General features: G+C 48.0%; 1 protein-coding gene across 2 annotated transcripts in view; it reads right to left on the minus strand.

The window, feature by feature from the left end:
- Positions 1–6,498, minus strand: part of LOC121834430 — an 8,307-nt gene extending 1,809 nt beyond the window's left edge. Inside the window, exon 1 of one of the 2 annotated variants that reach the window (XR_006077215.1) lies at positions 4,917–6,498. Coding sequence is in view for 1 of the 2 variants with exons in the window: in XM_042288116.1 (XP_042144050.1) it covers positions 4,917–5,557 (641 nt within the window). In the remaining variant the exon portion in view is untranslated. The remainder of the gene's footprint in view (positions 1–4,916) is intronic. The other variant, XM_042288116.1, reaches the window with a different exon arrangement.
- Between the last annotated feature and the right edge of the window lie 11,002 nt (positions 6,499–17,500).

Here is a 17,500-nt window from a genome sequence, read left to right on the forward strand (position 1 = left end):
ACCGCTGTCTCACGGCCCCCGAGGTGCCCGCTGCTCGCCCCTTGTGGACAAGGAGCCGCAGCGGGCACTGCATGTCTTAATGACAGCCCCATCTGGCCGGAGAAGACAGCGGCAAACCGCGGGCCCAGCCCGCACCCCGAGCGCGGGAACCCCTAGGGCCCCCAACACTACCTGGTCTGTAGCAGTTAATGTTTGAAGGTGGCCGCGAACCTCCCCAGATGGCCCTGCTCTTGGCATTGGGTTGCCAATGTGCTGGAGCTCGAGTACCTCCACTCCATGGTGAGGGGCTATTCACCGTTGCCTCACCCCTTCCCCGTACCTTACCCATCAGTACGGGGTTTTGGAGGGTAGCGTGGGCGGGGGCACCGCTGCATGGGGGAGTATTCCCGGGTTTCACTTTCCTGTTGTTGTGCAAGTGAGTGTGTCTGTGTGTTTGTGAGTTCCCTTCCCCCATCCCTCCCATCCCTTCCCTCTTCCCTGTGCGCCAGGAAGTGCCTGGGCACGTGTTGCGTGTCGGAAGGTGCAGAGCACTTTGCACCTGTGGTGCGGGCGGGGACGCTCACCGATTATTGCACTGTGCCCGCTTTTTCCGACAGGCAATCACTTTTTTGTTATGTTAGCCCTCTTCGTTCTAATGTGCCTAATTTTGCCCCAATGAGATTTAACATTTCTCCAATTAGTTTAAGAATTTTTTGGTTTTTTAGAATGTTGATTTTATCTTTATCCGTGACAGTGGTCACTTTGCCGGGCAATAAACTGTACACTTGTTCCGCGAGAGGTTTTAGTAACGGGCATTCATTAAGATAGTGTAGGAAATTAACGCACTGCCTCCCGCAGAAGCAGTTTTGGTCGGGAGACAGTTTCACTCTATAGAGGTAATAAGGCAGCCTGCCATGATTGGTGACGACCTGTGAGACGTAAAAGTTTGCTGGAAAATTGTCTGGTATATCGTATATACTAGGGATCCATGTACTCAATTCGGAGTTTTGCCCCTCCTCTTTCCATCGCTGATCCCATTCTTTAAAGAGTTGAATTTTGATTTCTTTTTTGACATAGTTTTTTCCCATGGGTAACGCTACCGGTTCTCCATGAGTTCGCGCTTTATTTGCTAGTTTATCTGCCAATTCGTTTCCCTCCACCCCAGTGTGGCCTTTCACATCCATTAGATTTATACTATGCATTGTTCGAATTGTTTTAATGGTATTTTTATGAGTTGAATTATTGGATGGTTATTGTGGGGGTTAGCTAGGGCCTGCAGTGTGGATAAGCTATCCGTGAATAGGTTAAAGGTTGTACTGTTTTTAAAAGTTGATATGTATTCCAGACTTTTCAGAATTGCAATCATTTCGGCATCATATATTGTTGCGTGCTTTTCTAATTTGTACATTGCTTTCTTATTTGATTTTTCCGATTCATCTAGTATTATAAATGCTGCTCCTACCGTCTGGTTACAGACAGATCCATCTGTGAAGATGTTAAGCTGAGCAGTGCTAGGCGCTTTTTTAAAGAATGATACAGCTGTTTTTTCTGCTGGGTGCGTATCCCAGGGATCTAACAGTTTTTGGATTTTTTCCGTTTCCCAGGTCGTCCCAAGTATAGTGTGGTCACTGTTTCTCTGAAACAAGTGAAATGACGCGGCTTCTTTATCGAGTGTTAGTGCTATTGGCATAATGTTTGAGAGAATATTAAGGTTGATATTGCTAACGGTGCGGTATGCTTTAGTTATTTTCAAAAGCGGCGTTCTTTGTACTGACTGTAGCTTTCTGGCCAAGTGCGAATTGTTTGTATTTTTCCACCATACGGGGGCGGCGTACGTAATTGCTCGTTCTATTCCTCTGATATAAATGTCTCTGAATTGTGTCCCCTTGATGCCCCAGTTGACCCCGGAAAACATGCCGAGGGCTTGGGTGCTTTGAGTTATTTTAGATTTTAGATATTCTGCATGTGCCGTGAATGTCAGTTTTGAGTCGAAAACGACCCCGAGGATTTTTAATGAATTTACATGAGTGAGGTTGCGACCTCCCAATTTAATGGTTGGTACTCGTTTTTTATACCGATCTCCAATATCAAGAACTTCGCACTTGGCCGGGTTAAAGCTTAGCCTTTTTTCATCTCCCCATTCTTTAATGAGGTTTAGCGCCCGGTTTGCATTGTCCTCCAGTTCTTTCCGTGATTTTCCCGTCACTATTAGGGTTACGTCGTCAGCAAATGCCTGAATCGTCGTATTGTTTTCGAATCTTTGTTGAAGAAGATCCGCAATAACAACATTGAAAAGAAGTGGACTGAGGGGTGAACCTTGCGGACACCCCTTTACTGAGCCGATAGTAATTTTTTCGCTTTTTGTTAAGTAGGACATTTTGCGGTTTGTCAAAAAGTCTCGAACCAAATTGAAGAGATTTCTGGGGCAGTTGTTTTCTCTTAGTTTGTTAATTACTACTGGGGCCCAGAGCGAGTTGAAGGCTCCCTTGATGTCCAGAGACACCAAGATTGCCCCCTTCCCCTCCCTCTTGACGTCCTCCAGCTTAGTTTTAATTTTGTATAACGCGCTTACTGCAGACTTTCTGTGGGTAAAGCCAAATTGGTTTTCATGAAGTAGTTTTTTAGAGTGTAAGAAATGGTACAGCCTATTGTTAATTAATTTTTCTAATACTTTACCAAAGATGGAGTTCAGACAGATTGGTCTATATCCGGAGGGACTGTCAACCCTATCTGTCTTTTTGAGTAGTATTATTTTTCCTTCTTTCTATTCAGCGGGGAAATAACCAAATTCCAGACACGCGTTGAAAATTTTAAGAAAGAGTTCTTTAAAGTTGTTGTAGATTGTTCTCAGAAAAAAGGTTTTGATATTATCAATTCCTGGTGCAGTTGTTAATTTCAATTTAGCCAGAACAGCATCTACCTCTGCTGAAGTGAATGGTATGTCATTGATTGTATTGATATCTTCGAGTGACATGAGACGCACGTTGGTCTCATGTGCCGAGTCGCTGTTTGGGTCATCTTCCTCGAATAGCGTTGTTAGGATAAAACGTACTGTCTCTGCCAGACTTTTCGTCCGAACTCCATCTGGTAACAAGAGAGGACAAAGTACTACCGGGCGTTTAAGTTTGTTAAGTGCTATCTTATATGGGAGGATAAAAACATTATTGCCGTGGATGACACCGCAGAACTCTTTAAAAGAGCTCTGCTTTGCATCCTTTATGTTGCTTTTATAATCTTTGTGCGCTTCATAATAGGATTTCTTAAAGTGATCTCTATTGTTATTTTTGCAATTTTGATATATGCGCCGAAGCGCCCGAATTTTTTTACGTTCGATAGAAAGTTGTGGGGTCCACCATTTAACTTCATTTGCTCGATAGGTAACTACCTTGGAATATATTTCCGTAAGTTCTTCAATTTTGTCATAAAATGTTCTAATTACATGCTCTAAATGATTTTTGGAAACGAGAGGTCTGCTTGACATGTCCCTAAGCCAGCGGTCTTTTATTAATTTGTCTATAACCTTTATCTCGCCTGTTTTTGTTAGTCTTTTGACTGGGCACCTGTTTCCAAAAGCTGTAATTTTGATGTAGTTGTGGTCGCTGCCTGAAGGAGTGTCCAAAACGTCCCAATCCGAAATGTGTCCTAATGTGTGTCCATTTACAATAGTTAGATCAATCCAACTTTCGCCGTTTGGTGAGGCGAAAGTTGGGGACGAGTTTCTGTCATTGATCCACACTAATTCTAAGCTTATAAAAAGGTCTGCTAATTCCTCTCCTCTCTGGTCTAATCTCTGTCCCCCCCAGCTGGGGTTTTTTGCGTTAAAGTCTCCTAATAATATAAGTTTTTCTGATTTGTGCTGTTCTACAACTTCGGTGATTATTTGCAGCCAAGGTGTTATGTCGTCATCAGGTGGTATATAAACGTTTGCTAGCACAAACGTTTGGTTTTCTGTGTTACAGCGGACCACTAGCAGATCTCTGGCTACGGTAATAGGAAATGCATCGCAAAAGTTATCGTGAATTACCATTGCGACTCTGGGTTTCGTTTCGAATGCTATGACATTATCTTTAATGCTGAATCCCACAACCTTGTTTTTAAGATAATAAGGTTCCTGAATGCAGGTGATGCGTTGTTTAATTTCCATAGTATCTATCTTAAGTTGGTCTATAGCTTATACAGTGATTTGCGTTAAACTGCAGGATATCTAGTCTGCTATCCGAGCTGGTCATAGTTAGTGTTTTAAGTTAATGTATGTTCAGCTCAAAAGCGGGAAAAGATAACTATTGAATTAGAGCTATGTACCTATGAATGCTTGGTAAAGGGCTTTTAGTAGGCTAAATATCGTCGAGCCTGCTGCTCCTTCTCAAGCAGGGCCCTGCATGCCCTCGAACCAAACGAGTGTTCGACGTGAAATCTCGTCTTGAACTTCTCGTTGCTCCGAACGCATGCACGGCACCGCTTCTCAATTGCCCTGCAGTTGGCCCCGGGGTGGTCGCCGGAACACTCAGTGCAGGCCGAGGACTGGTCTTTGCACACTTTAGCTGTGTGGCCATAAGTGCAACACTTCGTGCAGCGCCGGACGCCAAGGTTCTCATAAACGGGGCAGGACGTCCATCCGAGATACACCCTCCTCTTTTGGAGGAGGATGTCCCTCGTCTGGGGCCCAACCTCCAGAATATGGACCATGGTGCCCGATGCTGCCCGAAATGAGGCCACGACCTTGTTCTGGTCTTCGGTTGGGAGGTCGTTCATTGAGGTTAGGGTCTCAACTAGGTCCGCAGCTTCCACCCCTGGGTCAACCCCCACAATCTTGACCTGTGGGGCCCTTTTTTCTGAGCGCCTAGTTGTAAGCTTCAACGCGGTTTCCGCGTTGGCCTTAAGGGCCTCCGCGAGGCGGTCTAGTCCGGCCGCGCTGTGACCGAGCACAATAGCCCCACCTCGCACTTGCTTGATCTCGACGCAGCCGAGTCCGAGGTCCGCGGGCTGGAAGGTAGTACGCAGCAGGTGGGAGATCCCTGCGTAGGGCTCCACCCCAGCTGCTGGCTTGGTTGCAGGGTAGATCAAAAGGCTCTCCCTGGGGGCTGAGGGTGGTGTTGTTGGCTTGGGGGCCTCGGGTGATGCCCCCCCCCTGCTGCTGGCCGGCGGGGCTCGGGCTCGAAGTCGCCGGGTTCTGCTGGAGAACCTGCGAGAAGGTGCGCTGCAGGGCGGCAACACTCTCCGGCGTGGGGGACGGGGCTGCGGGGGCTGGGGCCCTCTCCCTCTCTTCCTTGTACGCTTCCATCTTTGCCGCAAGTGTTGTGTTCTGGTTGATTAGGTCTAGGGCAAAACCAAACAGACGGTCGTATGCAGCGTGCAGGTTGGCCACGTGAGTCTTACTGGTTTTAGTGCCCACCGCTGGGATTGCCTCACTTATGTCATGGTACATGTCTACCAGAGTTGCGGAGTTCGGGTTAAGTTTAAATTTCATGTTTTTTGCCTGCGCGGCGAGCGTCTCTTGGGTCGGAGGCGAATCCCCGTTGCCCTTCTCAGTTACCTCCTCCCCCGGGGGGGAGGCATCGCCAGTAGTGCTGCCCGGCATCTGAGCGTCTCAGATGACGGACAGGCTTGCAAAAGAAACGCCCAAACGCAAAAATAAAAACCAAACCCGAAGCCCAGCCGAATCGCAGTACCAAAATCCCCAGCTACTCTTCGCGACGAAAGAAGAGAGTCTTTTGTGCCAAAAATGGCGCGGACAAAATCACAAAGGGACACCCCTAAAAATAATAGAAAATGGCCTAAAATGGGAAAAAAAAGGCCAAACAAACGTATTCTCGCGACCGCGCTACAGCAACGAGTGCCGACCTTAGCCCTGCACCGCCATTAGTGTTAAGAAAGAAAAAAAAATACTACATAGCGTTTTCGGTCGGAAGAAAAAAGGCGGGAAAAGTGCGCTTGAACAAAAAGCCTATAAATCAGCAAAAAACTGAAATACACAGACTGCACCACCTGGAAAGGGTGGTGCTAGGCTTTTAGTTACACAAGGGACCTAGCTTACCCGTCCAGCTAAGCGGAAAACCCCCCGAAAAGAAATAAAAAGAAGTTAGCCTGCGTAGTTCAGGCTTCCTTTGTTTGCCCCCTGGCCTAGCACCGCACCACTTCGAAACTCAAAGTAGCAGTAAAAATAAAAGTTTTGGCTCTACAAAAGAAACAAACACACGCTCGTGTTCGCGCAAACGCGAGGAACACGGGCGTTAGATTTATACGTACGGGCGAGCGCTCAAACTCTGAGTTTGGACGCAAAATCAAGTGGCAACCATCTTGATTTTTTCCCGCTAGGCCTAGCTCACACAAAAATGCTCAGAAATCAAAGAAAATTAACTTTAGAAAAACAAAAACACCTGGAAACTAATCGGTATACCTTTAGATACTAATACCTAACAGAATATACTTCCAGCTAGCCTGGAAATATAAAAATTATACTTAGCTTGAGGAGCTCATTCGATGCAGGTCTTGCCCCCTCGGCGCCTAGGGAAGAAGTCAGTAGATAGGGACATTTTTTGGGGACATTTTGTAAGTGAGAGTGAAAAGAAATAAAAACAATTGTTCTCTCTACCTGCACCACCAATCGGTATAACAGGTTTAATCCAATAAAAATAAATGAATAGGACCATAAAGCGGTCAAAGATATTTTTGGTGAAAAAGCCAATCAAAAAGAATAACAGGGGAGACAGCGAAACCCTCGATAGGGAACGGGCAAAGAAATAGTCAGCGGGCATTTATTTTCTCTATCAAAAATGTATGTTTTGATTTTGACTTTATCTTCTCTTTTTTTTTTCTTCAGGGGTTCTCCGGGTTGCCTGTCTCCTGAACGGGAAGTTGACGACGAGGAAGCGAGGTATGTATATTTATCTGTAATCAGGATACATGGAAAATGGAAATTAGACGTTATAAATATTTACATATACTTTATGTTTATAAATTTAGATAGAAGGTTAAAGCAGTAAATATAATATATATTTACATAGAATTACATTATGTACATTATTTACATAGATCTTAACTTTTTTTTTCCCCTTTTTGGTTGTAACAATTATGGGAATTTCTGGTCTTCTTTCATTGCAGGTTCCTGTTTCCTTGCTCTCTCCTCTCCAGTCCTGCCCTTCTCTATTCTCTTCCTTCCTTGGTACACTGCACCTTGTCTGTTCTGTTTGAAATTTTAATAGGTATATAGTAAAAATATTATATATAAACCCAGCCAAAGGGCCGGGATATTTCTGTTGTAGTGTTTCGGGATCTGATTTTTGATTATTTATGAGGTTAAGAAATTCAGATTAAGATATTTTCCTGAGGTACAACTCGATGGGTGTTGGAGGGAGGAAACTATTTTTAGTTCAAGAATTACGAGTATGCCGGTGTGCAAGATATTATTTAGAGGTTCGATCATAATGGTGTGCCTTTCGAAGTGAGTTAAGAAGAGCGATTTAAATGGTGTGTATATTTTTATAGTTTATGTCAAATGCTACTTTTCCTAGGACAGGTAAACAAATAATTAGATTATCTGATTATCTGTCTAATAGAGAATAGATGTTGTGAGTAAATTAAAAGAGAATTGACTGTATTAATAGATTTGTTTAATATTTTTCTTCTTTCTTTACACTATGCATGCATGAGGGTTTATTGCTACGAGCATTTCCATTTACTCGTTTTCCTCTTCGTCTTGTTTCTTAAGTTAGGATTGTCTTCGTCCCTTTCTCAGGTTTCTGTGTTCATTTTGTAAGTATGTGTAAGTTTCATTTTCAATTGGGTAGTCTTCTTGTGATCAATAAATCACTTCGAGTCAAAGATGTTTGAGTCCTTTGTCCATTTTCTTTCCGACACCACTTACATATGGAATCGGTGGTTCAAGAATGTGGTATACGATGTCAACCGACATTGCAGAACTGAAATTTTCTCCACTCCGTAGTAGATGGTGGAATCTAATGGTGAGGCCCGGGCGTCTGAAACTGGTCCAGAGCCCCCTATCATTAATACGGGTCCTCCCAATGTTTAAGAGAAAGAAGAAGCTAATGGTGAGGCCCGGGCGTCTGAAACTAGTCCAGAGCCCCCTGGGGTGAGTATGGGTCCTCCCAATATTTTAAGAAAAGGTAAAAGCTAAATGAGAGGCCCGGGCAGCTGGAACTAGTCCAGAGCCCCCTATCCCAAGAAATGGGTCCTCTCAATAGTGAGTTTGTAAGAAAAGCAACATCTGTAGGAGAGGCCAGGGCGGCTGGAACTAGTCCAGAGCCCCCTATCCGAATAAATGGGTCCTCTCCAAGGTGGGTATTTGAAAGCATTTTCGATAAGTTATGGAAGCCCAGAGCTTAAGACAAGTCCTAAGCTCCCCTGATCTTTAGTGGGTCTTCCTCTTTCTTCAGACGTTGTAAAGTAAGGCTGTCTAATCTGTTATGTCATTGTCATTTTGTATTTAGTTGTTGTAAGTTGTTTAAAATGTGGCGTTTTCATTTTGTTGTTTTGAGTTGGGTTTTTCATTGTTGTTGTTTACCATGATGTTGTTAAAATATGTTTAACATTCCCAGTCTCCTTCTTTTTCTTCTTATTATTTTCTATTCTTGTTCTTCCCCTTTCCTTCTCTTCTTCCTTCTTTTCTTATCTCGTTACTCGTAATAAACAATCATGCCACATTGCCTTGTTGTTAAATCATTGGTAACATCGAGTCTCCAATTATTATTACGGGTTTTTTTTTTTTTTTAGGGAATTAATGATGTAATATATTGTACAAGGTTAGTCAAAGATTTAACTTTTGTTATTGAATTTAACATAGCTAAGCGTTTATTTGTTGTTAGGTTTTGAGTGTCTAATTCTTTTCTGTATCGCTGTGTTAATTGACATTCTTTCAGATAATGATCTATATTTAAACAAGATTCTCCACAAGGGCATATCGTGTGGTCTTGAATATTAAATCGATGGAAATAAAAAGGGAATCTTCCGTGTGCAGTTAGGAGTTGAGTTAAATGATACGAAGGAGGGAAGCAAGAAGGGATATTAGTTATGGACGGAATCCATTTTATTAATTCTGAGGTTTGCCCCCTTTCTTGCCAAATTTGGTCCCATTTTTTTCTTGCCAATTTTATAATGTTATGTTTTACATTTTGTTTTGATCTGGGAAGAGGATGAAAAACACCATATCTACGTGCCGAATTAGCAAACTGGTCAGCTAATTCATTACCTATGACCCCAGAGTGACTCTTCACGTGGTAGAAGGAAATAGCACGTTTTTCTATAATTTTTTGAATTAAGCTCTTAATGTTGTTAATTAATGAGTTTCGGTTTGTAGCATTTGCTAATGCTTGTAATACTGATAAACTATCTGTTATGACTATTAAATGGTAATGTTCGTTAATTGTAAGAGAGTATTCTAGTCCTTTAAGGATTGCTATAGCTTCCACATCAAAGATAGTATTATGAGAGGCCAAATTATATTTACCTACCTTTAATATTCCTCCATTCTGTATTAAGATGACATAAGCTGCTCCTACTTGATCTAGATAGACTGAGCCGTCTGTATAGAGTGACAACGTATTGTTCAATGAAGATAAGAGTTCTTTGTTATATTTTTGGAAATTAATTTGAAATTTAAGTGCTGGGTGGGTTAGCCAAGGATCTATAGGATAAGATACATCTTTTGGTTCAATTGTAACATTTTCAAATTTAGAGATATGATGTAGTTGGAATAATCGGAACATAAAATTTTCTATATCTAATATTATCTCTATTGGTATGCAATTACATAACACCGGAAGACTAATATTGGAAACTGTACAGAATGCTTTCGCTATTTTTAGTAAAGGAATTCGTTGAATTGAACTTAAAGTTCTTAACAGATGGGAATTCTTTGTGGGTGTCCACCATGCCGGCGCTCCATATACGATATATCTTTCTATACTGCGGATATAAATATATTTTAATTGTTGTGAAGAAAGTCCCCAATTGGTTGAGAATATACGAGATATATTTTGGCTATGTGTGTGGACTTTGAGTTTAATATATTGAAGATGGGGAAGGAAGGATAAGTGTGAATCATATATTATTCCTAGAACTTTAATTTGGGAAACTATGGGTAATCTATGGGTTTGAAAATATACGATAGGAGGTCTATTCTGTAGATAGGTGCCTTTCGTAATTAACAGGTATTGACATTTTTTATAATTAAAATTTAGACAGTTCTGTGAAGCCCAAGTACCTATTATGTTTAATGTGTCTGATGATCTTGTTTCTAATTCTCGGCATGAACTCCCCGCCACCACCACGACCACATCATCGGCGAAAGCCTGAATGTAAGTATGCGAGTGAAATCTTATCTCTAGTAAGCTAGTTAATAATATGTTCCACATTAGTGGGCTCAGAGGGGAGCCTTGTGGGCAGCCAATATTAGTTAATTTACTAATGTTTTGTTTATTTGGAGTAACAAATGTAATGATTCTATCTTGGAAAAAAGATTGAATGATGTTAAACAAATTGGATGGGCATTCGTGCTTTTTTAAGAAATTAAGTACTAATGGATAGCGAAGGCAATTAAATGCGTTAGTAAAGTCTAAAGAAATCATTATAGCAGATTTTCCGTGCTCTTTTATTTGTTTCAAATGGGTTGTTAATTGATACAATGCTAATGTTGAAGATTTATTATGAGTAAAACCGAATTGTAAATGGTGTAATAAAGTTTTAGAATTGAGAAAGAAATAAATTCGATTATTAATTAATTTTTCTAATACCTTTCCCAAAACTGAATTGAGACAAATAGGCCTATAAGAACCCGGTAGATTATTGTCCCGGTCATTTTTGTTAATTAATATAATTTTCCCCTCTTTCCATATTCTTGGGAAGTAGCCAATATTTAAACAGGAGTTAAAATAAAACAAGATAGGGACAGTGGGAATCTCGTTAATCCATTCATGCGCGTCACTAATTAGATGACGAGGCATTTGGCTAGCTGGCCCGTGGGGTCGGGTGGATGCCCATACCCCCAAGCTGATAGTCACTCTGAGATGTTAGGCAGAGGAACCTCTTATTTGTGCCTCTGACCGACAGCCCGTAAAGGGTCATCCAGGCCAGATGCTTACCTCCCCAAGTGTGCCTACCTGGCGAAGGTGCCCCCTGAGTCCGCCGTCCAGCTTTCCCAGGAGGACTTGTAGGCCAGGGTGTCGGCTTCAACCCATCCCGGAAGTTCCCGAATGGAGCGCATCCACTCAAGGGTTGTTCCGGGAAATGAAGGGCCGGCACAGAGTTCCCATCTAACTCCTGGTCTACCGTTTGTCGCCTGTCAGCCTCAGGCCGTGTCCAGAGAGTCCTTTTACTTGACGGACGTCATCCCGTGGTGGACCCTGAAGCAGTGAATGCCTCCCTGCAAACACCGGACGGTCATTATCTTCAGGTCTTGCTTCGTGAGCCCGAGCGACAGCAGGTCCTGTGCGCTCTGTTTGCACCAGACTCCTGGAAAGTTTAGAGTTGCGCTGGTGACGAGAGGGTGCTCGGTATTCTTTCCCTTACAGATCGAGGTGACCTGGGGGACGTCGTACTTTCGCACTTTACTCTCGTGGGCCTTGAGGAGCGGATACCCACAGGTGATCACTGTGGCATCAATCACTGCGCTCTCTCGTTTTTCCAGCGGAGTGTTCTCCCTTAAGACCCGTCGCGCAACGATGTCAGGGATCAGTGTTTGAGGTCCGTTGAACCTCTTCTCCACCTCGACCGTCCACCCCTTCTTCCTCAGGCGGTTCACGACTATCTGTACCAAGCCGTCGTGCCGCTTGATCCGAGCTGCATGGGTCCTGTGGCATTTTTGCAACACATGGTCCAGCGTTTCGGATACCCGACAGCCCCCTCGACAATTCTTGTCGGTGTCACGGCCTCTTTTAGTCCTTGTACGGACGGGAAGGGCGTTGATCCTCAGCTTATTGACATCTATGAAGGCTCTCCCCGTGAGTAAGCCGGTGCCCTCCTAGACCCAACGCTGCGCTGCCGGCACCTGCCGCACCTCACGGAGGGCATGGCCGTCATTGCTCGCGTGGAGGAGTGCACTCCAGTGCTTCCCGACACTCTGCTTATCACTGAGGATGTTTCCCCTCACCACGCAAGCCTTCTTTGCTCGGTCCAGGGCCGTTTTCACCATATAGGTGTCCGCGGCCTGGCGGCAGATCGGGCTGCTTGAGGTGGCCATCCGAGAGAGCCTTTGAACCTGCATCCAGGGGATAGCAGTGCTGAAGGACCCAACCCCTAACCCTCCCTCAGCAACGGGAGCGTGATAGTATCCAAGGGGCGTGTCGTGCGGTAGCGCCATCCACTTGCGCACCGCATCTCGGATCTGGATGTCCAGCCGTTTCAAAAGCTTTCTGTTCCAGCGTCCGAGTACCAACCTGTGGTAGAGTCGGGGTATGAGGTAGAAGCGGAGAATTACCAGTCTTTGCTGGGGTTTCAAAGGGGCCTTTGCCACCCTCTCCAGCATACTGGCCACGCCTTTGGTCAAAGGGACGTTTCTTCCGTTTGGAGAGAACTCCACCCCGAGGTACTTCCACCTGGCTTCTATTCCGCATGCGGGGAGGGGAATCCCCGACACCGAAAAGTTGCCTGTCGTCACAACCTTCGTCCTCTTCTCGCGGCCCGAGGGCACTATCGAGACGGTAAACGACTTCTCCGCATTAATTGCCAGCCCCCGTGCACCCACGAATGAGTGCAGGCTGTCCAATCTCCTCTGCAGACCTTCCGGGGTGGATGCGAAGACTATCAGGTCGTCCGCAAAAGCCATCCCATCCAGTTGCAGCTGGTCGGAGCTGTACCCAATACCAGGGTCCAGTGTTTGGAGGAATTCGTCCACCACGAGGTTGAAGAGAAGTGGGGAGAGCGGATCTCCCTGCCTCACGCCGACTGTGGGGTGTACCACTCTGGATGAACCCTCTAGTGTCAGTTTGGTCCAGGAGTCCTCGTACAGATCCTGTAGATAGTCGAGGAACCCCTGATCGAGTCCGGCTCGGCGAGCACCCCTGAGGACCGCTTCTGTCGTCACCCTGTCGAAAGCCTTGGACAGGTCCAGGCTTGCCATGTGCAGCGGCCGGAGCTTTTGCTTGGCGTCCTCCAGAACGGAAGCCAACAGGAAGACGTTTTCTGCGCATCCGTCTACAGGGGTGAAAGCTCGCTGCCTGTAGTCGAAATCCAGTTCGTTGATCAGTCGCTTCGCCAGGATCCTGTGATACAGTCTCAGCAGCACGCTGGAGACCGTTATGGGGCGGAAGTCCGAGTAGCACTTGGCTGGGGACTTCTTTGGAATGAAGGTCGTGCGCGCCCCTCTCAGCGACGTCGGCACGCGTTTCACCAGAGCTATTAGGTTCATGATGACCTCGAGTGTGGTGTTGGGAACCGTCCTCAACAGTCGCGCGGTGAACCCGTCAGGCCCAGGGGCCGACTTCACGGGTGGCAGATTACTCGTCACCTCCCGCGATGTCACCGGATAGAAGAGATTAACCTTTGCTTCCGAGGTTCCCTTCTCCTGCATTACTGCAGTAGTAGGAGTAGCCATCTCGTGCCCAGGTGGACACATGACTTCCTCCCACTGTGCAAGCAAATGGGCTGGGTCCTCGACCAGGACTTCCGGAGTGCCATCCAAGACACCCCGGGCGCAGTCGGCCTGCCGTTTCCGGAAGAACTCCTGCATCCTGGCGTATTCCCGTCTCTTTCTTTTCCGGCGACTCGTCGGCCCCTTTGCCTGACGGTCCCCAGCGCGACCATGACTTGGACCCTTGTCACACACGAAGACGTGCCGGAGATAGTCGTCGAGTTTGGCCGACACAACCACCCCTTCACAGGCCTGTTTGGCAATGTCCCACAGTATGTCAGACTGGAATTTCCGAGGGCATGGCTTCTGGATGAGTTTCCTTAGGTGTTCAAGGATTGCCGACTCCCCCTCGGTGCCTTGGGCACTTCCGGTCGGTCGGGGGTCTTCCTCTTTTTCCTCAACGTCTGTCACGCCCCCAGCTGGTACTGTCTCCTGAGTCAGGCGCTGCACCAGCTGTTTGTACTCATCCTTTCTTTGTCCTTTTATCGACTCCAGCGTTCGTGCTGGGAACGAGTTGCGCAGGTCCACATTCAAGAACCTGGACCCCGCGCGTCGGAGTTCTACTTCTCGCTTAGCGAGTAGGTATCGCTCCTCAGCTTCCCATCGGGGCTTTACTCGCTCCACCACTACCTCCGCATTGGCTTCCACTGGGTGGCGTGCCTTGGAATGTAGTGTGCGTCCCGCTTTCGTCTTGAATGCCCGACCACAATCGGAGCACTCGAAGGGTGTAGCACATGGGGTTGTAGACTGCTGAGTCTGGGTGGCATTTCTGCTTTCTCCCAGAGGAGCCTCTTCATCATCCTGGAGGGCTGCGACTAGTGCTGATGCATCTGCATTTGCAGAGTGCGCACTTTCTTGGCCACCATTTCCTCGTTGTTCCGCCGTCCAAACTGTTGCCGCTTTATGTGGCAAGGATTGTCGGTCCACCCCGGTCTCTGATACCCACATCGTCGACCGGGTGTCCCCCGACAAAGGGGTGACAGAGCGTTCCGACTCTCCTTGGACAGTTGCACTGCGATTGACTTCTCCTCGGTGAGTAGGGATATGGGGGTTCGGTTGGGCCAGCGCAATCCCTCCAGCGCCCCGAGCGGGACGCTTGGTGGGGGTTTCCACACGCTGAGTAACCCGGTTGAAGATCCCCCCCCTGCCTGGGGTGCCCGCACCGCTTAGATTCCGCTGATGAGACGGGGACTTCGCGGTTTCATCACGGGCTCTCCTGGCTAGGGGTTTCTCCTTCCTCCTGGTTTCCAACCAGTCACTTTTCGGGGCTAAGCTGCTTTCAGAGCGCTGATGAGACGAACCTCCAGCTGCCGCGCCTACTGGCTGACTGTCTCGCACCAGAACGGTTTGAGATACATGTTGGGCTCTTTTGTCCTTCTGAGTATGGACACTTGTAAATGTGTACTCCATCCCTGTGCGGTCCCCACACTCAGGAGTCACGGACGTGTTTGGTACGCGCACCCTCATTGCGGGCCTGGGTTTGCGTTGGTCCCTTGACATCGTTTGCCCATTGTCCATCAGTGGCCCTTGACCAGACCTAGGACTGTGGGCACTCTCTGTCGAATTGTCTGGGGCATTCACCATCCTTGCTACGGTGGCGGTCATCGAGGTGCGCTCCCCCGTGCGGGGCTCCATCATGGGGTGATCCCCACACCTAGGGGCACCGACAGCTGCACCTGACGACCATCCACTTTGCCTAGGTTCGTGCCTTGTCCGCTTCAATGAGTCAGTTGAGTGGACCTTTCGGCTCCCTGCGGCGTCAGAAGGCTGCGAGCTGATACCTCCCGCCACTATTCCTTGTGGGGGTGCTCCTGCGGCATGGTACTGTTTGGCCCGCGCCCCTTTAGCGCGTTGGGAACCCGCTTCGTCCACTGACTCTGCTGTCGCCATCAGTGTCCCGGCGCCGGCCTTAGGTGTAAACACCATCAGTGGCTTCTTCCGGGACCTAGGCTTCTGCTGGGGTCCTTCTTCGGGACCCTCCTTGGTGCGGGCCGCCTTACGGCTCCCGCGGGAGTCAGAGTGGATTCCGGGGATCACGTGTTCCCTTGCAGTCTCTGATGGCTCTGGGCGGATACCTACCCCGACATGTCCTCGTGGGGGTGCTACAGTGGCGTGGTACTGGCTTGCCTTTTGCCGTCTTCTCCGCTGGGACGCTTCAGTGTCCTCCAACTCTTCTTCTGGGTGTTTGTTACCCAAGGAGGGGCAGATCTCTCGCTCGGCCTCCTCCGGCAGTTCCCCCTGCCGAAGTGGTCGCCCCGCACTGATCTGCTTTGGCTCTACGGACTGCACGCCGAATCGTGCATCCTCGTTCCTTCTGTGGTTGCTAGACCTTGGGAGCACAGTCATCGTGTTTCCCTTGTGCTTGGTCTTAGCTTTGTCCTTTTGCTTTCCTGTTTTCGGTGCAGGCTCCCGAGCAGCCACCTCCGACAGATCCCGCTCGGCTCCGCCGGGAGGAGCCTCCGCTCCGGGTCCACCTTGCGACCTTCTGGCTGACAAGCAACGCTTAGGGCTCGGAGCGTCGGGCATTGACCCGTGGCTTTCCGATTTGTGGGTTTTCGGACTTGCCGAGCCGCTTTTGAACCTGCGGGGAGGGTTTCCCCGTAGATCCTGGGTTTGGGACGTGGTTTGGCCGGTGTTCAGACAACCGTTTCCAGCGGTACCATCGAGGAGGTACACATCCCGTGGGAAGTCGGAGGCTCTACCGTGATCCATAGTCAAGGTCCGAACTTTATGGTCACGCTCCAACTCCCCGAGTAACTAGGTGCTCCGAGCGGCCAAACTCGAAGCAAACGCCGAATAGGGTGATCCTATCGGGGCTACCCTCTGTGATCCAACGCGTGCGCTAAGCCCGCTCACAAGAGAGTCATAGTTACTCCCGGTCATAGTTACTCCCATAGTTACTCCCATAGTTACTCCCGGGACAAGAGAGTCATAGTTACTCCCGCCGTTTACCCGCGCTTTGATGAATCTCTTCACGTTGACATTCAGAGCACTGGGCAGAAATCACATTGCGTCAACACCGACCAGCGGCCATCGCAATGCTTTGTTTTAATTAGACAGTCGGATTCCCCCGGTCCGTGCCAGTTCTGAGTTGACTGTTTTTTGCCGGCCGAAGCATAGCACTTTGGGCACGAAGCCCTCGGACGCCGCGCAGCTGAGGCTTTTCACAGGAAGGTCCCGACGCTGGTCCGGGCTTGGCCGCGCCGCGTGAACGGCGAGCCCCGCCCAGTCCCGGTGCAGTGCCGTTCCTGCTTCAGGTCCCCAGCCCGACCGGCTCAGTCATCAGAGCCAATCCTTATCCCAAGGTTACGGATCCGTTTTGCCGACTTCCCTTACCTACATTGGTCCATCGACTAGAGGCTGTTCACCTTGGAGACCTGCTGCGGATGTGGGTACGGTCCGGCACGAAAATCACACTCCCTCACTCGGATTTTCAAGGGCCGACGCGAGCGCACCGGAGAGCGCAAGAACCGCACTGCTCTACGGAGCCACCATCCCTATCTCGGGGCAAACCCATTCCAGGGACTCGATCTCCTTACAGAGAAAAGAAAACTCTTCCCGGGGCTCGCATCGGCGTCTCCGAGCTGGTTTGCCTTACCGCACTGGGCCCCGAAGGACCAATCTCCGTGTCCGGGTTCGGGATTATTAACCCGATTCCCTTTCGGTCACTGCGGGGCTCTCTCCACTGCAAAAAAGTGCTCCCGCTTCGGAAAGAACTTCTCCTTTCCCTTAGGACCGACTGACCCATGTTCAACTGCTGTTCACATGGAACCCTTCTCCACTTCAGTCCTCAAGGTTCTCACTTGAGTATTTGCTACTACCACCAAGATCTGCACCAGCGGCGGCTCCAGGCGGGCTTACGCCCGACACCTTCAACGCTCACCGCAGCGGCCCTCCTACTCGCTGCAGCTTAGCACCCCCTTGTTTGCGTGCATCTGC

This window comes from Ixodes scapularis, unplaced genomic scaffold (assembly GCF_016920785.2).
Source record: "Ixodes scapularis isolate PalLabHiFi unplaced genomic scaffold, ASM1692078v2 ptg001158l_1___fragment_3__unscaffolded, whole genome shotgun sequence".
NCBI classification, from domain to species: Eukaryota; Metazoa; Arthropoda; class Arachnida; order Ixodida; family Ixodidae; genus Ixodes; species Ixodes scapularis.